This window comes from Danio aesculapii, chromosome 8 (genome assembly GCF_903798145.1).
Source record: "Danio aesculapii chromosome 8, fDanAes4.1, whole genome shotgun sequence".
NCBI classification, from domain to species: Eukaryota; Metazoa; Chordata; class Actinopteri; order Cypriniformes; family Danionidae; genus Danio; species Danio aesculapii.
This window is the reverse complement of record NC_079442.1, coordinates 317,815-339,739: the sequence shown is the minus strand read 5'-3', so window position 1 is coordinate 339,739 and position 21,925 is coordinate 317,815. Positions and strand designations below refer to the sequence as shown.

Genomic DNA, 21,925 nt, shown 5'->3' with positions numbered 1-21,925 from the left:
TTGCTGTGGTATTTTTAGCTAATTTAGCCAATTTTTCAGCTTAAGACGTGTATCACTTTAAAGTTGCTTTTGATAAGCGTCTGCTTAATGTGTGTGTGTGTGCGTGTGTGTGTGCGTGCGTGTGTGTGTGTTGTCGCCCTCTGCGGGTCAGCGTCCATCATTGCACTCGCGCCACACACACAGTTTGCTGCAAAGCGCTCACACTCCCGATACACACACACACATCGGTGTTGATCAGGAATCATCGTGAATCTGCTTTATTCAGTATAATCGTGTCAGATGTTACAGTAAAGCTGCTCTGCTGCAGAATCTCCACAGCGCGGTTTGTTTTTCTTCATGAATACTAAACAGAGACGCAGCGCGCAACCGCGTGACACCCGTCAGCAGATTCGCCAGAATAACACCATAAAGAAGAGCATAAAAAATAACCAAGGCCATATAGAGACATATGACTAGATATAATCAAATAAATAACATTGCATACTTCATGTGAAGAAAAACAAATATTGTGGTGTGGATATTCTTAGCGCGCGAGTGTTGGTGAAAGTGCCGCGCGCGGATGCAGAGTTAGCCTCTTTGTTCGAGAGCTTCAGTTCCTGGTGTTATACAGTGTGTGTGATGGTCAGAATTCATAAAGGATATAATATTATAATAACTGAGCTCAGACCCGCGTGTTCAGAATTAAACCCGTCCCAGTGTGAATCCTCGCCCTCGAAGAAATCGCCGAATCTGCCGCCGACTCTGGAGGAGTAAGTGTTGATTAGCACACACACTCTCACCTGTTAGATGTAGGTGTGTGTGTGTGTGTTTTAATATTACTCATATCATCACAGAATAACGCTTCGTTTTCTTCAAGATCGTATTTTTATGCGGGACACGTGTGTAAAGGAAAGGCGGGTTAACACACACACTGACACCTCTACCACACACACACACACACACACACACACACACACACACACACACACACACACACACACGCACGCGCGCGTTTTTCAGTATTTACCATGGAAACGGGGCGATATTGCTTACTTTTTTGATAGAGTAATGTAAATATACTGTGTGTGAATATGCTAGCACTGCTGTATGCTTCGGGTTATGATGTAAACGTCTGAAATGTGCAATCTCTGCTGCTTGGCAGATGATAATTAAGTTCATAATAACATGTAAGAGGTGAAGCTGCAGGTGTGTGTGTGTGTGTGTGTGTGTGTGTGTGTGTGTGTGTGTGTGTGTGTATTTCTGACTACAGCAGCAGTGTTTTGATTATATATGACATATCACTGATAGAGATGTAGAAAACACTACTGGGTGAACAGAGTGTATTTTGCAATAGGAATCTGCTATGTTTACTATGTTTACTACTCAACATTTTGGTAACACTTGAGTTTAAGATACAATTCTCATTCGTACATTTTCCTTCGGCTTAGTCTCTTTATTTTATCTGGGGTCGTCACAGCGGAATGAACCACCAACTATTACAGCATATGTTTTAGACAGCGGATGCCCTTCCAGCTGCAACCCAGTACTCGAAACACTCTCATTCACACACACACACACACACTCATACACTACGACCAATTTAGTTGATCAATCCCCCTATAGCGCATGTGTTTGCACTGTGAATCCCCTAAAGCTGTGTGTGTGTGTCTGGTAGATGTTAGCGGGCGCTCCTGCTGATGCTGCAGTGCACTGACGGCATGGGGCTGGACTTTGACGTGAAGACATTCTGCCATAACCTGCGGGCCACCAAACCGCCGTACGAGTGCCCGGTGGAGAGCTGCCGCAAGGTGTACAAGAGCTACAGCGGCATCGAGTACCACCTGTACCACTACGACCACGAGAACCCACCGCCGCCACCGCAGGGAACACCGCAGAAGAAGCGCAAGGGCCGGCCGCCACGCGGATCCAGCGATGGCCCCGACTCCAGCACAGGCCCCGGGGCCACCAGCGGGCAGAACACTGCTCCGAGCAGCCCTGCTGAACGCTCTGAGCACTCGCACTCGCCCGTTAGGGAGACCATGACCTACGCAGAGGCACAGCGTATGGTGGAGATGGAGATCCGTGGCCGTGTGCACCGCGTCAGCATCTTCCAGAGTCTGGATGTGGTCTCTGAGGAGGACAGCGGGGCTGAGGAGCCACCGGGGGCCACGGGGAGCGCAGCCGCATCCTGTAACGGAGGCGGCGAGAGTGGAGGGGGAGACAGAATGGACACTTCCTCAGCAAACGGGGAGAAAGGAGCACAGAAAACAGGGAAGCACAAGAGTAAGGAGAAGAAGAAGGACAGCGGAGCGCATCATCACATCAACACCTCAGGACCCGCCGTCAAACTGCCCGAGGTGGTGTTCCGAGAGCTGGATCAGGACAGACCCGACGCACCGCCCAGACCCATGAGCTACTACAGGTACTGCACTTACACAGGGCGCGAAATGAACCTTTAATCTTGGTAGCACCGATGCTGCTAACTTTAAAAATGTAGTCGCACCCACCAAAAACTGAGCACAGTTACGACATGTTTAATATCAGCAGATTTACTGCATTTGAAATCAACATTAAATTTAAAAATAAAATATTGCAGTGTCAGTTTTGTTGAATATCGTGCTGCCCTAAAGTGAAATAGTACATGAATGGGTGTTTTAGAGTTTGCAGTGCAGTGCAGATGGTGCTCACTGCACACGGGCAACATGATGGATCTGGAAAACTGCCATGATAAACACACAGACGCGTGCGCATGGGGAAATAAATATAATAAAATCTATTGTGGGTGTGTGTGAACGGTGTGATTGATTGTAATGGCAGTGACTGTCAGTGAGCTACAGCTTCAGAGATTTAATGGGAACACAATGACTGGACCATTACTCTTTCTACATATTGACAAAATTAAATTATATCAATATTATTATACTGCAATCTCGTTATTTCTGGGGGGTTTCTCTCTAAAATGTATAAAAATGTTAATGTTTATGAATAACTTCAAAAACAAGTTAAAATGTACACATTTCTGCTTATTGCTTTTACTGAATGAACATATATGTAGTGTTTATTTAACGTCATACAAGTACCGCATTTATCTTCAGAACATCTTGTTTTGTGCAGAATTGATATTTTTAAAGCTGTAATGTCTCTTTATTGCTCAGATCTGTGTTGATCATGTTCAGATTTGTTTGCTTCGTCCACTGATCATCACAGTCAGTCTCTGGGTTTTCCAGGTTCAGTCCAGCATGTAAATGCGAGTCTCTGCGGTGTGTGTTTAGTAGCGTGAGGAATAAAGGACTTAGTCAAATTGTGAATGAGTTATGAACAGAAAGAGCTGCTGTTATACAGACTGGAGCTGTAAATCACTGTGGTGGTCAGCAGAGGGTCTGAAGTACGAGTCTCTGTGTTGTTTAAGGGTTAATTATAATGATTTGTGAATGAGTAGAACAACAGTGTGAGTGAATGCATTTTCTAGAGTTGCAGAGGTGATGAACACTTCTGATTGGCTGATGTGATCCAAGGGACAAGTCTGTGATTGGCTAACATACACCATAGCTTTTTAAGAATAATCCAGCATTAAATAATTTAATAATTGATCTAATATTAAAATTATATAATGAAAATATTATGAACTGTATTTTTTGACTATTTGTAGGCGTAAAATTCTAATGTAGTGCAGTTTGGTGGTATTTATATTGACTTTAGTGTCTAAAAGCATATTTTACATGTGGATTGCTGTAGCAAAGTAATGCTTTACACCTCAGAGTGTTCCTGTTGCAAATTAATTAATAACTGTTGCTCAGTAATATTAATCAGAATATTTCCAAAGTGATAGTGATATATAGTGTGTCATAATTGCTTTAAGGTTAGCCTACAAGATTATGGTTTAAGAACGTAACCGTAAACGCTCCCACAGGTTCTAGAGGGACAGTAAATGTGTTTTAATCTGTTGCTCTTCCTACATAACAAAAATGTGGTTAAATGTGTATTCAGAAGTCTTACACCTTTCCAACGATATACAGTTTGTCATGATTAGATAAGGATTTAAGTGATGTTTGATAAACAAATTTGGGGAGGAGCACGCGCAGAAGTTTCAGTATCAAATACGTCATTGACAATTATTCTCCAATCAGTTCTTGACCAAACCCCTATATATACCAAAGCTGTCTTACCTGCAGCATCTTACGACTTTAGCATCCCTCCACCACCCCGTCACCTCACCTCTTAAGCATTACAATCCCGGGGGGAGCGTTCTGGGGCCGCGCTAGATACTTCGCTCGAATCCCTATTCCTATTCCGTTTCCTGATAAGAGGAATAACTCGAGTTTGGGTGTCTTCCCCTAGCTCAGAGCCCTCTCCCCGGACAGCACGCCAAATACGCTTTATTCTGAAACTATTGCAAGTGTGAACTCGTGAATTGCAAAATAGTGACGTTAAACGTTAACCCCAAGCCAGTGTTGTCAAATGAGCACAGATAGAAATGAGTTCAGCAGATGCTCTGGAGGCTGAAGCTGACCTTCGTCTTCTGATCAGTGGAGGAAATCTAATTCTCTGTGTTGTGGATCATTGGTGTACAGGTACATCGATAAATCTGCGGAGGAGCTGGACGAGGAGGTGGAGTACGATATCGATGAGGAGGACTACATCTGGCTGGACATCATGAACGAGAAGCGGCGGTCTGACGGCGTGGCCCCCATCCCGCAGGAGGTGTTCGAGTATCTGATGGACCGTCTGGAGAAAGAGTCCTACTTCGAGAGCCACAATAAGGTGAGAATCTAGATCCATCCTCACTGCATTGTGCTGTGGACAATGTGGAACATGTACTGTTCTCTGATGAGTCCACCTTCACTGTCTTTCACACATCCGGGAGAGTTACGGTGTGGAGAAGCCCCAAAGAAGCGTCCCACCCAGACTGCTGATGCCCAGAGTGAAGCATGGGGGGATCAGTGATGGTTTGGGCTTAACATCATGGCATTCCCTAGGCCAAATACTCGGGCTAGATGGATGCTGGGTCAATGCCAAGGACTACCGACCCATTCTGGAGGAGCATGTGACCCAATGGGTCAAACATTGTGTCCTGAAGGCAGTGGTGTGTATCAGGATGATAATGCAGCGATACACACAGCAGGACTGAAGACAGAGCGGTCTGATGAAGATGAAAGTGAAATTGAACATCTCCCATGGCCTGCACAGTACCCAGACCTAAACATTATTGAGTACTTGGGGTGTTTTGGAGGGTTTATGTGTGTGTATGTGTAATGTTGTGGTGTGTGTGTTCCTGCAGGGTGACCCGAGTGCCCTGATTGACGAGGATGCGGTCTGCTGCATCTGTAATGACGGCGAGTGTCAGAACAGTAACGTGATCCTGTTCTGCGACATGTGTAACCTGGCGGTGCACCAGGAGTGTTACGGCGTGCCCTACATCCCCGAGGGCCAGTGGCTGTGCCGCCGCTGCCTGCAGTCGCCCTCCAGAGCTGTAGACTGCGCACTGTGCCCTAACAAGGGTGGAGCCTTCAAGCAGACCGACGACTCGCGCTGGGCACATGTGGTGTGTGCGCTCTGGATACCGGAGGTGAGTGTGTGTGTGTGTGATAGTGTGCTTCATACAGGATAACCCTTCATGATGACAGCATATCATATTGTACTAGTATTCAGCTTAGTGCCATCTAAAGGCTTCGTGAGTTTAACAGTGTGTGTGTGTGTGTTTCTGTTAGGTGTGTTTTGCGAATACGGTGTTCCTGGAGCCGATCGACAGCATCGAGCACATCCCGCCGGCACGCTGGAAGCTGACCTGCTACATCTGTAAGCAGCGCGGCTCTGGCGCCTGCATCCAGTGCCATAAGGCTAACTGCTACACCGCCTTCCACGTCACCTGCGCGCAGCAGGCCGGCCTCTACATGAAGATGGAGCCGGTGCGGGAGACCGGAGCCAACGGCACCTCCTTCAGCGTACGCAAGACCGCCTACTGCGACATACACACACCGCCCGGCTCCGCGCGCCCGCTCGGGGGAGTGGGCGGAGTCAGTGCTGACTCTTCCCACAGCGAGGCGGAGCCAGAGGAGGAGGAGGAGCCGCCTGCTGCTGAGGATGATGGGAAGGGCTGGAGCTCAGAGCGGGCGAAGAGAGCGAAGGCAAAGTCACGGCTGAAGATGAAGAGAGCCAGAAAGATCCTGGCGGAGCGCAGAGCGGCCGCACCCGTGCTGTCTGTGCCCTGCATACCGCCACACAAGTACAGCAGCACACACACACTCGCATTACACAATCACACACACTGGAGAATTATGAGGGTGCATGTTTAATCTTTGACTAATTGCATACAAAATAAAAGTGTATGTATTCATGAGCAATATTACACGAGTAGCAGTGCAATATGGCTGTATATCAGCACTGGTGGGAGGCGTACGTTAGTGTCCCACCAGTGCTGATATGCAGCCATATTGCACTGCTACTCGTGTGATATTGTGTTTATACAACAGTTTAATGGCATAATCATGTATATAAGAAAGAAAATCAAACACGGAGAGTCTAAAACCCTTTTGTATGAGGAACTACTTTTTTCCGCCGATCATTCACATCTGCAGCTGATGTCAGAACAGCAGAAGCCGCTGCTCATTCATCACTGTAGAGCTAGTGTTTGAGTGATTCTCTAGTGTAATGTCTAGAGTGATGATAAAACGGCTGATTTTGCTCACATTTGAAGATTATAAGGCTGAACAGCAGGAAATGCCATCAGTCTACAGAGATTTCCCAGAATTTCTCTGTTTCAATCGGGAGATCACAGTAATTAACCCTGAAACAGCCAAAGCAACACAAACACTAGCAGATTACTGTTGTGTTTGTGATAAAACGCTAAACACATGCGGGCATTTCTTCTGTCTTTCTGTTTACTGAACTAGTCTGCAGTAGCGAAAACAGGAGACGCATTAGAAATGAACCAAAAACCAACCAAAACGTTACTCTAGGTTACACTAAGAGTGGCCAACACAAAATACACACATTCCTGATATGTGAGTACCATCTCACGCTCAACACACTACAGTTACTATGGTATAACTACAGCACTACAACATACAACAGAAAGAGATCAACCTAGAGTGTCATTTACCAGTTTAATAAGGATTTGATCAGCTGGAGTTAGAAATTACGCTGAGTTTTCTCCTCTAAGGGTTTATTAGGTGGTCTCTGTCGCCATCTTGTGAATGGTCAACCTCAGCCGTCTTTACTCTGCTCAGTCTGACCTGCTGATGGCCGCCGACGTGCTGAATCTCCAAATGATAACTATTTAAAATAGGCACTATCCTCATGAATAAACTGCTGGAGTCTAAATAACTACATTCTCACCTAAAAAGCCTCAGACGTGCATCATGTTGTCCGACTGCTGCAATATTAGTCAAACTGTAGTGAGTTTATTGATCTGCTGTCACTCTATGTGGGCGGAGTTATACAGAAGGGTGAAGAGGCTGTATGCATGCTGATATTGCAGAATATTGCACCGCTATCAGCCAATCAGATTCGAGTACCAGACAGAACTGTTGTATAAATATATATGATAAATTATAAATCACAAAAATAAAAATATTTAAAAATAAAAGAAAGATTCATTTTAATTTAAGCGAAATATTGGGGAAAAAATTACAAAAATTCCAACTAAATTTGATATTTTTCCAGTTTTTTTTGTCAGATTGGCTGCAGATTTGGCTTCAGCACTGACTAATCTAATATACATGCACAGATATAATATTTTAAAGCATCCTATATAAATTATATATTTAATTTAAAAGATATATTTGTGAAGGGTGAGCTTGTGTATGCTGAACACCGAGTGGAAGTGAAAATTCTTGATCTTCCTGTGAAATTATAATTATTTAAAAAATATTTCACAAATGCAGGAGCATAAAGCTAGTCTTGTGCTGCCGCGGTGTGTGTCTGGCAATAACCAGAGCTGAAATGATCGATTTTTATTTCATGCCAAAATACATTAGAATATTTAGTAAAGATCACAGACACTTTGTAAATAGTCTTTTGTATGTCAGCTTGATTTTTGATTAGTAATATGCATTGCTCAGCATATAAACTGTGGTAAAACTTGATCTTTTTTGCCATGATATAGCCAGAGAAGCTGATATGGCAATAAACTCAATTCTCTCCCTGCACTTGATTTGACTTGAGAAAATCACTGCCAAAATGATGTAAATCTGATATCTATCATATTTGATATATTGTCCTGTTGCATCCTCAGATTCTTGTCCATCTACACCTCTCAGACTGTTTAATTTAAGGCTGGTTTTGTGGTCCAGGATCACATATAAAACCACATTTTCCCTGAATAAAAATTTGCATTAATTGTCAGAACAATATAATGTTGATCTGTGACACTGAAGGCCCTGATGTGGTGATCTGGATCTGAATGTGTGTGTGTTTCAGGTTGAGTAATATCACCAGTAACCTGACGGTGCAGAGGAAGAGTCAGTTCATGCAGAGACTCCACAGCTACTGGACCCTGAAGAGGCAGAGCCGTAATGGCGTCCCGCTGCTGAGACGGCTTCAGACGCACCTGCAGTCGCAGCGCAACACAGAGCCACTGCCCGTCACGGTGAACACACACACACACACACACACACACACACACACACACACACACACACACACACACACACACACACACATGATTGTTTTTTCACAAATAGTCAAGCCAAGAGTTATTGAAGCCGTATGCTGTATTTCATAGCACAATACATATATGTATATAATATTACAATGGCACGGTCTACTAATATCCTGCAGCCTTTTTTACAGTTGTGTTTGTGTGCATGTCTCTGTGTGTGTGTGTGTGTGTGCACAGAGGGACGGTGAGGAGAAACACTCGGTGCTGAAGGAGCAGCTGAAGGCATGGCAGCGTCTCCGTCATGATCTGGAGAGAGCCAGACTGCTGGTGGAGCTGATCCGCAAGAGGGAGAAGCTGAAGAGGGAGACGGTTAGACACACACACACACACACACTTTACACACTATTATTAAATGCACATCATTATTATTATTATTATTCTGCTTAAAGTGATGCGTCTGGTAATCCTGAATCCAAATTACTGAAGTGGAGAGCCCGATGAGTAGAGGAGAAACACCAGAGCTTCAGCTTCAAACACTACTGTTAATCTGAGCTCGTGTGTGTGTGTGTGTGTGTGTGTGTGTGTGTGTCTGTCTGCAGATTAAGGTGCAGGAGATGGCGCTGGAGATGCAGCTCACTCCTCTGCTGGTGTTGCTGCGCAGAACACTGGAGCAGCTGCAGGAGAGAGACACCAACAACTTCTTCACTGAGCCTGTACCTCTGAGCGAGGTACACACACACACACACACATGTGCACACAGATACATACATGTACACACACACACACATGTGCACACAGATACATACATATACTCACACACACACACACACGTGCACAGAGATACATACATATACTCACACTCACTCAGACACGCACAAACATGCACAGAGTATACACACACTCAAACATATGCGCGCACACACACAAACACATAGACACACTCATGCGCAGATACATACACACACTGATATGTACACAAATGCACAGATTCATACACACACATGTACACACTCATGCACATTTACTCATATATACACACACACACACACACTTATATGCACTTATGCACACAGACACACTCACATGCGCTCATGCACAAACACACTTGTGCACACATACACACACTCATACACATTCACACACACACACTCTCAAAAACAAACAAGCAAGAACACACATACGCGCGCACACACTCATGCACACACAGATGCATACATATACTCACACACACACTCACTCAGACACACACATGCACAGAGTATACACACACTCACATATATGTGCACACACACACAGAGATACATGCTCACAAAAACACAGATGCATACACACACTTACTCACGCACACTCGTCCACTCATACACACTCATGCACACAGACACACAAACACACATGCGCACACATACTCACACACTCGTACACATTTATTCATACACACACACACACACACACAGACAAACTCACATACACATACACTAAGGCACACATACACACACTTTCATAGACATATACACATTCACACTCACACACTCTCTCAAAAACACACTCATACACACACACACACACTCACGCACACACATTTGTGTTTTTTATCTTCTAAATGTGAATTGTGTCACTGTTTTAGAGCACACTTAAGTTTCCTCCCGTGACTCCTGTAGTGAATATTCCTGTGTGTGTGTGTGTGTGTGTGTGTGTGTTCTTCAGGTCCCGGACTATCTGGACCACATCGAGCGGCCGATGGACTTCCATAAGATGTGGAAGTGTGTGGAGTCGCACCGCTACCTGAGCTTCGAGGCCTTCGAGGGCGATTTCCTGCAGATCGTCAACAACTGCCTGAAGTACAACGCTAAAGACACGGTGTTCTACCGCGCGGCGCTGCGGCTGCGGGAGGCGGGAGGAGTGGTGCTGCGGCAGGCGCGCAGGCAGGCCGAACGCATCGGCTTCGACTACGAGACGGGACTGCATCTGCACCGAGAGCCCAGTCCTGAGAACACACACACACACCAGCGCGAGCGGGAGCGCGTCTATATAGAGGACGGTCAGTATTGCACAAACACACACACACACACACACACACACACACACACACACACTGAACTGAACTGAATTGCTTGTAATGTTATCAATACGGACTGTAGCAGTGTGTGTGTGTGTGTGTGTGTGTTTAATCTACGCTGTATTGACTGTAATAGTGTTGTGTGTGTGTGTGTGTGTGTGTCAGAGCTGCTGTCGGAGAGCTGGCGGCGCCTCCCTGTGGACGAGCAGCTCCAGATCCTGCAGAACCGCTACGAGGAGGCAGCGTCCGGGAAACACAGCATCGGCCAGCAGCGCAGAGCCAAAGCGCTGAAGAAGGAGATGACGGCGCTGCGGAGGAAGCTGGCGCACCCACGGGACACACTCCTGCTGGACACACACACTCACACACATGAGGCCGGACTGCTGGAGCGCAGAGACACCATACATCACAGTGCTGGAGGAGCCCGACACGAGGAGGGAGAGGGCAGCGGCCACCAGATCAAAGGTGATACACACACACACACACACACACACACACACACACAAATATACACAGTAATACACACAACACAGAAACAGAGATCAGAGATCATACACACACACACACACACATATAAATATATGCACACACATACACACAGAGGTTGGTTCTGAAACTGAAGCTCTGGTCAGTGTAGTGCTGTAGGTGTGATGGCTGCATGTGCTCCTCCTGGTGCTCAATCTTCACTCCAGCAGATGATCAGAGTGTGAAGGCTTCATCAGCAGAGGAACAGCACAGGTCTGCTTCAATACTGCACTGCACAAAACAGTATGGGGACTCTGATGACATCCGGGAGAGTTATGGTGTGGAGAAGCCCCAAAGAAGCGTCCCACCCAGACTGCTGATGCCCAGAGTGAAGCATGGGGGGTCAGTGATGGTTTGGGCTCAATATCACGGCATTCCCCATGCCCAATACTGGTGCCAGATGGGCACTTGGCCACTGCCAAAGACTAATAACCATTCTGGGGGAGCATGTGACCCAGTGGGTCAAACATTGTATCCTGAAGGTGGTGGTGTGTGTCAGGATGATAATGCACCAATACACACAGCAGGACTGTAGACAGAGTGGTCTGATGAAGATAAGAGTGAAGTTGAACATCTCCTTTGGCCTGCACAGTACCCAGATCTGAACATTATTGAGCACTTTGGGGTGTTTTGGAGCGAGTCAGGAAAGGTTTTCCTCCAGCAGCATCAGTAGTGACCTGAACACTATTCTGAAGAAGAACGGCTCACAATCCCTCTGGCCGCTGTGCAGGACTCCTGTCTGTCATTCCAAACACTAGCTGATGCTGGATTGAGGAGGAGGAGCTACAGCATACTGATCAACTACTGCGCTCTAACACCAGACCTTCAGTTTCATTGTCTAACAGCTGTATATATATATATAGACAGATCCATATCTATTTTTCATGTCAGTAAATACATTAACTATGAGTCCTATGGTACAAGCGAGTGTGTGTCAGTGTGTTGAATGCACTGTGGTTGACGTTCTGTGTGTGTTCTGCAGATCTGAGCTCCTCTTCTTCAGCTCTGGCTCCTGAAGTGGGCCGCCGCACCTCTGTCCTGTTCTCTAAGAAGAATCCTAAAGTCTCCGGACCCCCAAAACGTCCTGGCCGGCCCCCGAAGAACCGTGATGTGCTGCATGGGCCCGGGGTGTTGAGCTCCAGCCCCATCGGGCCTCCGCAGCTGCCCTCTCTCACAGCCTCACGCAAGAGAACACACAGCCCCCAGTCCAGCTCCAGCTCCGAGTCCGACAGCGAACATGAACACCTCATCCTGGGTACGTCTGACCTCTGAGCCCACAGCAGCTTCAGTGACTGACATTACACATCAGGGCCCGTATTCACAACACATCTAAAGATCTGTCTGAAGTCAAACGTTACGATCCTTACTTTGCTGGCACACATTGATAATCTTTAGGGAACAAGTGATAAGTGCAAGTTAATCCTCTGAACTTCAATGTTTTGGTAATTCTGCATTTGGATTGGCTGGGAATGTTGCACAAAATAAAGCCCTCCCTCCTACTCAATATTCCTATGAGAGAATGATGTGCAAAGTCCCGCCCCTAATCAATATTCCCATAAAGAAATGGTGCACAAAAAGAAAGCCCCGCCTCCTACTAAAAATTCTGATGGAGTATTGCACAAAAAGAAAGCCCCGCCTCCTACTATATATTCTGATGGAGTATTGCACAAAAAGAAAGCCCCACCTCTTATTCAATGTTCCTATGAGGGACTGATGTGCAAAGCCCCGCCCCTACTCAATATTCCTATGAAGGAATGATGCACAAAAATAAAAAGCCCCGCCCCCTGATCAATATTTCTATGAGCAAATGGTGACAAAAATAAAGCCCCGCCTCCTTAATATTCCTACGAGAGACTGATGCGCAAAACTATACCCCTGCTAAATATTCCTGAGGGATTGATGCACAAAGCCCCACCCTCGCTCAATATTCCTACAAATGATTAATGCACAAAAAGAATGCCCCGCCCCTAATCAATATTCTTGAGGGACTGATTGAGCAAAAATAAAGCCCCGCCCCTACTCAATATTCCCATGAGGGACTGATTGAGCAAAAATAAAGCCCCGCCCCTACTTAATATTCCCATGAGGGACTGATTGAGCAAAAATAAAGCCCCGCCCCTACTCAATATTCCTATGAGGGACTGATTGAGCAAAAATAAAGCCCCGCCCCTACTCAATATTCCTGAGGGACTGATTGAGCAAAAATAAAGCCCCGCCCCTACTCAATATTCCTGAGGGACTGATTGAGCAAAAATAAAGCCCCGCCCCTACTCAATATTCCTGAGGGACTGATTGAGCAAAAATAAAGCCCCGTCCCTACTCAATATTCCCATGAGGGACTGATTGAGCAAAAATAAAGCCCCGCCCCTACTCAATATTCCTGAGGAACTGATTGAGCAAAAATAAAGCCCCGCCCCTACTCAATATTCCTGAGGGACTGATTGAGCAAAAATAAAGCCCCGCCCCTACTCAATATTCCTGAGGAACTGATTGAGCAAAAATATTATATTCTGTTTTAGCTGGAAGTATGCCATCATACTGAAATAAAACTTTGGTTTACACAGACTTAAAAGTAGCTTCTAACCTTCCAATTTAGGAGAAAATATACAGATAAACGGTGTATTTGTTAAGACAGATACACTTCTCCCTGTTAATAAACCATTAACTAAGACTTTTAGCTCAGTAAACCACTAATTGTCTGCTTATTAATCATTATAAATGTAGTAGTAGGGTTTAAGTTGAGGGATGTAGACTAATATCATGCAGAATATGTGCTTTATAATGCCTAATAAACAGCAGATATCTTAATAATTGGCAGGTAATGAGAAAATAAAAAAAATAACAATGATGAATGAATAGGAAATGCATACAGAATGTAAAAAGCAAAGAATTTGTGAGAAAAAATAGATAAATTGAAAAAAAAGATAAATAAAAATTGATTATCAATTAATAAAATAAATAATTAAATATTTAAAACAATGCAGTGCTAGGCTTGGGTTAAGGGTTTTGAAGTGTTTTGCTAAATCTAGCCAGCTTCTTTCAAATGACGGCGATGGCTGCAATTGCCACAAGGGGGAGACAAAATAAAACGTAGGTTTGCTTTGTCAATCTAAAGTCAATCTTACTAAAGTCAATCTGAATAAGTTCTAACAGTTCTTTAATAATTCAATAACATGACAAGGCCCACATAAAGAAATCTGATATATCACATTAAATGCCCATCACACATTTAACATGCAGGTTCATCTTTTGGATAAAATATATGTGTAATGGACCGTTTCATGTCTATTTTTAGTTAATTGAATTACAAATATGCACATATATGTGTTCAAATATATTACCTATGCTTTTTATACAATGTATACTCAAAATTGGCCGCATGTTGCATATTATGTATACATGGTTTTACATTTACACTTGATATGTAATATTTGGGGTCAGTTTTGTTTCTGTTGATGGCATCTTTGCCCTTTGTGTATTACTCGCACTGGTCTCTTTAGTCCTCAGTTTCATTAGATTGTCAGCTTTATTTTATTCACAGTAAACATCAGTCAAATGCATTAACAAACACCTAAAATCAGCTCTAGTTTTGGCATGCTGAGGAAAACCCCACACATCTCTCTGAGTGAGTCAGATGTTTTCTGTTCAGAGCTGTGAATGCTGGGAAATCCCTCCATCGGAGCATGAGAAAACACACTTCTGTCACTACTGTAATGACACAACAGCACATCAGCATCACACACACACACACACTTTAGCCGGTCCTTCACATACAGCCGAGGTCACAATAATTCACCCTCCTCAGCAGCCTCTAGTGCTCAACATGCATTAATTGTGTTGTTTATAATCAGACATGATCAGAAACACTTTGATTGACATTCTCCCTTTATATGATGTCATCAGAGGGGGAAAGCCCCGCCCACTAGTGCCCATCATCTCTCCATCTCATCAGCATAAACAGCAGCCCTGAGTGAGAAGCAGCCGTCTGTCCATTAGCCATTAGAGTGTTTGAGCTGCTGAAGATAATGTCAGCATAGACTAAGAGGATTATAGATGTGGAGTTTTAGATGAACAGAGACAGGAGCGACATAGACTGACAGAAGCACACACACTCACACTGAAGCACACATGCACACCTGACCAGAACTCACAACACACACACACTGCTGTTTTACATCTGTCACACAGCCGTCTGTAGCTCCGCCCTCTCCCGAGAAGAGCACAAGCTCATTTGCATTTAAAGCGACAGTCACCAAAACGCCACAATTACGATCAAAGCCTGAAAGGGTCAGTTTCAGGTGATCTTTAATTTCATGATTGTTTGGAAAGTTGCTTTGAAATGATGTGTGTAATGTTGTGTAACTGTGTGTGTGTGTGTGTGTGTGTGTGTCAGATCTGCACAGTAATGGTTTTGGTGGAAGCGGTCAGCCGAAGACGGAGAGTTTTCTGGTGTACAGGAATGAACGCAGCCTGCCGAGATCCAGCTCCGACTCTGAGTCCACCAGCAGCAGCAGCAGCAGTGCCGCGTCTGACAGGACCAGGTACACACACCAGCACACACACAAACACACACACACTCTCTCTTCAATGACAGCATTTGCCCATTCGCGTCTGTTACAGTGATGCTCTGCAGTCAGGCCGAATCTAAGGCACACCTGTGCAATTATCATGCTAATCTGCATTTGGATATGTCAAGTAAAGGTCTCTGCACACTGAAGTCCGAAACTTTCGTATGCGTTTAATTCATATGCGAAAAATTCATCACATAACCAAACCTGCACATTAATTAATCCATTATAATAAAAAACAAAACATTTCAGAGTCAGTCTTCACTCTCCTCTCTTCTCCAAAGTAGAAAAAGACAGAGGAATAGGCTACACACTGTGTTCATTAATACAAGCCCACAGAGAGAGAAGAGAGAGTTCAGCTGCTTTTCAAAGAGCTGTGCTGCGATCATCACGATATCTAAAGCTTATTTCAGGAAATCAGTGGAACTGTGATGCATTGCTTGTGATACTTCACACAGTCACGTATGTAAACCAATCCTGAACAGAGACTGGCCGCGTTGACCTGTCTCAGCAATGGACTGAAAGCGGACCATGCTTTCTATCATAACGTCTATGAGCAGCACGTCAAATGTATGGACACCAAGCAGCAGCGGGGCAGAGGTGTGCCAGTCACTGAATCCAGCATATAGAGGTTGTCAACTGTCCACCACATTCTGTCTGTTTGTCATCAGGAGCTCAAATGACGGCGTTCTGTTTAGCTTTTCACTTGTACGGGGACTCTGAACCCTCACAACACCTCTCAAACTGCTGTTTTGGATGCAAAAGGCAGAGAAAAAAATCGAAGCCGGTTCTAATTTAACCATTCACACGATGAGTGGTCCAGTTTATATTTTAACAGACGAAAGTTCGGATTCAGTGTACAATAACCTCAGCTTGTCATCATCTTCTGACATGTAGAGAAGCAGAACAGAATCAGCTGTGTGTCCTGTTGATGTCTATAAACATGTGAAAACACAAGTGTGTCTGCTTTCTCTTTAATTGTGTGCACTGCATGTGCTTTTATATTTGAAATATTGCATATGAGAGCACAAAAGCTGTGACGACCCGTACGGTTTTATTCTTCAAGAGAAAACGATGTCGAGCGCAGCGTTCTGTCCTACCAAAATGGCAGAGTGGATATAAAGCCTGGTGAGGGTGATCTGCGCACTGCACTTCTCTTTCTGAGAGGTTTTGTCAGAGCAAAGCATTGTGAAATGTAAGAGTGTTTTCCAAAAACAAGCAAACGTGGGTGAATAGGATAAACTGCATATCTCATGTCAAAAGGAGACGCTAGATTATTCTGCTTCCTCCATTGGCAGATTATTTAGCTTATTTTAGTGAAAAACTCGCTTCATTTTGACTCATTATTTCTGAAAACACATCAATATGTTGTCCTCGTCTATAAAAGGCTTCTTGATTTAATATTTTGACTAGAAACAAGACAGAATCTGTGAGTAAGAACAGCAGTGTTTTGCAGTGTACTGAACCGCTCACGAGGCGTAATGGGAACAGTTTCACTTCCAGACAGCTTATTCATAAAGCGTACAGTTGAATATCTGCTAGCTGTGATGAGTCTAGAGCTCGAGCTCTTGTTATATACTCCTGTGTGTTTCTATTTCCAGCACAACTCCGTCTAAACAGGGCCGAGGGAAAACCTCATTCTCCCGCTCCGCTTTCCAGGAGGACAGCAGTGAGGAGACGTCCGGCACTGAGAACGACTCGTACTCTATAGGAGGATCCAGAGGAGTGTCTCACTGTGAGTGCGCACACACACACACACACACACACACACACACACACACACACACACAGTGGGGAGACATTCGCACAGAGAACGACTCTCAGGGTGTACTCACACTAGGCAGGGTTGCTTTAAACCATGTCCGGGTGCGACTGTCCCCCGTCCACCCTCCCACTCGGCCTGCACTCACACTGCATCTGTACACTTACACAGTCTGAGCACACTTCACCAACGAAGAGAAGCGCTCTCGCTCAGCATTGCTGCAGTGATATCGTCTTGTATTATTTTTAGTGCTGTTTTAAGATCGGGCTGCAGTGACACACAGTCAGATCTCCTGCTGAACAGATCCAGCACTGCTGGCGCTCATAAATGTTGATGACGTCCTGGTGCTGCAGGTGTGAGGAGGTCTGCAGAAGGTGTGCTGCAGTGAGGGCTTTGTGTCTGTAATAAACTCAGACAGCTCATGTTCATTCAACAGTCAGAATGATTGATAAATCCAGATCAAACCGTCCCTTAAAGTGACGTCACGCCTTCAGTTTCGGGCTCAGGTGCACTTCACACAGCCCAACTGAACCGCACTCTGGACCACCTCTTCTAACCGGGCCAGGGCCAGCCAACTGAACTGCGCCTGAGCCCGATTCACAGCACTCACCCCAAACGAAGCAGGAAAAGGAATCGGATAGCCTAGTGTACACACTAACTCCATAGGGGGATTCAGAGGACACACACACACACACACACGCACACACACACGCACACACACACGCACACACACACACACACACACACACACACACACACACACACACACACACTCCTCTCAGTCTTGCTTGTGTGTAAGTTAAGCCGTGTGTGAAAGCTGACCTGTGTGTGTGTGTGTGTGTGTCAGTGGTGCGGAGCAGAGGGCGCTCTGGATGCTGGATGAGCTCAGATGATTACAGCTCTCTGGACGCTCTGGATCTGGTGTGGGCGAAATGCAGAGGATACCCATCATACCCTGCTCTGGTGAGTCTCACAGCGGCGACGTGTGTGTACGTCTGTGTGCGTCTCTCTCTGTATCTGTCTCTGAGTGTGTGCATCTCTCTGTGTGTCTGTGTGTGTGCGTGTCTGTTTATGTTTGTCTGTGTGTTTATGTGTGAGTGTGTGTTTGTGTGTGAGTGTGTGTTTATGTGTGAGTGTGTGTTTGTGTGTGAGTGTGTGTTTGTGTGTGTTTCTTCCTCTCTTTCACAACAATGATGAGATCAAAATAATAGAATAGAAACAAAACAACAATGTAAACGTAAATAAACAGGTGTGTGTGTGTGTTTGTGTGTGTGTTCGTCAGATCATCGACCCTAAGATGCCGCGTGAGGGAGTGTTTCACCGCGGTGTGCCGATCCCCGTCCCGCCTCTGGAGGTGCTGAAGCTGGGAGAGCAGATGACCCAGGAGGCTCGAGAACACCTGTTCCTGGTGCTGTTCTTCGACAACAAGAGGACCTGGTGAGTGTGTGTGTGTGTCTGTGTGTATGAGCACATTACACAGGAGGCCTGAGAACACCCTTTTCTGGTGCTGATCTTTGCGTTCTTCAGTGTGTTTGTGTGCGTGCGTGTGTGTGTGTGTGATTCTGCAGGTCTCCACATGACGAGTCTTCCTCTCTGAGTGTCTGAGTTCAGTGTTTCTGCTCAGGTTTACAGTGTTTCCTTCAGCAGAGTCTGATGAGGGTCTCCATTATTCACATCAGCCTGTCCTTCATTCATACTGTACATGTTAATGTAAATGCAACAACCATGCCACGCTCAGCGTCTCTTAAATCCCCTTTCCTCCATTCTGATGCTTGCTTTGACCTGCAGCAGATCCTCTTGACCATGTCTACAGGCCTAAATGCAGTGAGCTGCTGCCATGTGATTGGCTGATTTGAATTTTGAGTCAGAGCAGTTGGACAGGTGTACCTAATAAAGTGGCCAGTGAGTGTGTATCATATCTTATAACTATAAGAACACACAGCTGTACAGGGATGTTTCTGTGTTCGTGATGTGAATATGAGCTGTTCAGCACAGTCAGTCTTTACAGATGGAGGTTTGGATGGTTTAGACAGAAATAATCACATATTTTTAGAGAATATCTGAAGCGTCTGCAGCGGACGGTCGTGTTACTGTAGTGTGTGTGTGTGTGTGTGTGTGTGTGTGTGTGTGTGTGTGTGTGTTTGCTCGCTCACTGCAGTCTGACCTTCTGCTGTTTGATCCGTCAGCGATTCTGAACATCCTGTAAATACGGAGAAACTAGCACAGAGGAAACAACAGCAGAACACTGACGACAGCTGAACGTGTGTGTGTGTGTGTGTGTGTGTGTGTGTGTGCGTGAGTCTGTGTGTGTGTATGCGTCTGTGTTTGTCTGGGTGTGTGTATGTGTGTGAATGCATATGTCTGCGCATCTGTCTGAGTATGTGTGTGATAGTTTGAGTGTGTGTATGTTTTGAGTGTGTGTGTGTGTGTGTATGTTTGATTGTGTGTGTGTGTGTTTGAGTGCATGCAAGAGTGTGCGTATCTCAGTTTGTGCTTGTTTTAGTGTGTGTTAGAGTGTGTTCGTGTGCATACATGTTTGTGTGTGTGTGTGTGTGTATATATTGAGTGTTTGTGCATGTGTTTGTTTGAATGTGTGTGTGTGTGTGTAAGAGAAAAGTCAAATCCGAGAGTCTGTGTGTGTAATTGTGAGTGTGTCTGCCAGTGTCTGTGTAAATGTATGAGAGTGTGTGTCTATGTGTGTGCGCATGTGTATTTGTCAGGGTATGTGTGTGTGTGCGCGCGTATTTATGTTTCTATGTGTGTATTTGTGTGTGAATGTGCATCTTCGTATAAGATTGTGTCTGTGCGTGTGCGTCTGTGTGTGTATTTGTGTTTTTCTGTGTGTGTGTGTGTGTGTGTGTGTGTGTACAGGTTTATCTATACTTGTGGGGACTCCTCTCTTATACAGTGAGAACTCAGATCAGCCGCTAGTGTTGACGTTACGCTGCTGCTCACTCATTAAAGCACCTCCAGATGATGATGATGATGATGATGATGATGATGATGATGATGATGATGATGATGATGATGTGTGTGTGTGTGTGTGTGCTCTCCACAGGCAGTGGCTGCCGCGCTCTAAGCTGGTTCCTCTGGGTGTGAATCAGGATCTGGATAAGGAGAAGATGCTGGAGGGCAGGAAGTCCAACATCAGGAAGTCTGTGCAGGTGGCGTACCACAGGGCCATGCAGCACCGCAACAAGGTGCAGGGAGACCCCAGCAGCGACACCAGCGACACCGACTGACACACACACACACTCTCCTCTCTCCTCCGGTGCTAAAGAGCTTCAGCCTGACGTCACGTCTGTACGTCTCTTTGTGTGTGTGTGTGTGTGTGTGTGTGTGTGTGCACGTAGATCTCTCACAGACACACACCACACATACATACATACACAATCTCTCTCTCTCACACACACACACACACACTCGTTTTCTTCACACTACAGTCAGAACTCAACAGTTCCTCAACACACTCGAGCATAATCAGGGCTGACCACAGAAGAACTTTGAGATTGTGTGAAACCACAAGCCCAGACTGAGCCTCGTGTGTGTGTGTGTGTGTGTGTGTGTGTGTGTGTGTGTGTGTGTGTGTGTGTGTGTGTTTGTGTGTGTTTGTGAAAACGAGTGTGTGACAGAAAGTATGTTTGTGAGAGTGAGATTGTGAGAGTGTTTGTGAGAGCGTGTGTTGTGTGCGTGTGTGTGTGTGTGTGTGTGTGTGTGTGCGTGCGTGCGTGCGTGCGCTCTAGTAAATGAAGCTCCTCCTGCACTGGAGTGTTGAGGATGCAGCAGGTGAATCTCGCTGATGTATTTATTTGTTCTTCCAGTCCACATTTGTTGTGCGTGAGAGTGTGTGTCTGCGTGCGTGCGTGCGTGTGTGTGTGTGTATCCCCCTCGTGCTCTGTGTTGTTGATGAAGCAGAATCATGACTAACTGTGGTCTGATCATGTGCCAGTTCTGTCACTGTAGATCTTTTATATATGTATAAATAACACACGCCATAGACTTTAATAAAATGGGTTGAGTTTTGTACAGCGCTTTCCTCGTGTGTGTGTGTGTGTGTGTGTGTGTGTGTGTGTGATGAGAAATAATGACGGTGTTACTCATCATTAGTAAGGGTTCAATCATCAAGCAGATTGTTAGAACACATGTGGTGTTGTGTGTGTGTGTGTGTGTTTGTCCACACAGAATCCTCTGATCTTCACTCGCTGTACACACACCACTGATCAGAGTGCTGGATTCCTGAACATTAGAGGGCTTTCAGAGGGTTAAAGATGCTGTACGTCAGTGTTTGACTCTTCTAAAAACAGCATCATGTGTGTGGAGATATTCAGAAACATGCTCAGTGACACTCTTGTTTATCTGAAACACAATGCTGAAGTCAGATATTCTGCTGTGATCATGTGTGTTACGTGCCGGAGCATCTGTCTTTGTTTTGATCA

The 21,925-nt window shown here is 45.3% G+C and overlaps 1 protein-coding gene across 1 annotated transcript; it reads left to right on the top strand.

The window, feature by feature from the left end:
• Window positions 1–587: 587 nt before the first annotated feature.
• Window positions 588–21,108, top strand: brpf1 (bromodomain and PHD finger containing, 1). Its single transcript, XM_056464544.1, has 16 exons — window positions 588–749; window positions 1,655–2,401; window positions 4,551–4,740; window positions 5,258–5,545; window positions 5,688–6,202; window positions 8,398–8,566; window positions 8,816–8,947; window positions 9,178–9,306; window positions 10,283–10,616; window positions 10,800–11,099; window positions 12,142–12,414; window positions 15,553–15,700; window positions 17,329–17,462; window positions 18,337–18,452; window positions 18,772–18,926; window positions 20,548–21,108. The coding sequence occupies exons 2-16, from the start codon at window positions 1,677–1,679 to the stop codon at window positions 20,729–20,731; spliced, it is 3,792 nt and encodes a 1,263-aa protein (XP_056320519.1). The 5' UTR covers window positions 588–749; window positions 1,655–1,676; the 3' UTR covers window positions 20,732–21,108.
• Window positions 21,109–21,925: the final 817 nt, after the last annotated feature.

Excerpts from the sequence above, each read along its gene's own strand:
- brpf1 (XM_056464544.1), top strand. The coding sequence starts at position 1,677 with ATGCTGCAGTGCACTGACGGCATGGGGCTGGACTTTGACGTGAAGACA. Across the intron at positions 9,307-10,282 it reads AGCCTGTACCTCTGAGCGAG|GTCCCGGACTATCTGGACCA; the intron begins GTACACACACAC and ends TGTGTTCTTCAG. Across the intron at positions 12,415-15,552 it reads ACATGAACACCTCATCCTGG|ATCTGCACAGTAATGGTTTT; the intron begins GTACGTCTGACC and ends TGTGTGTGTCAG.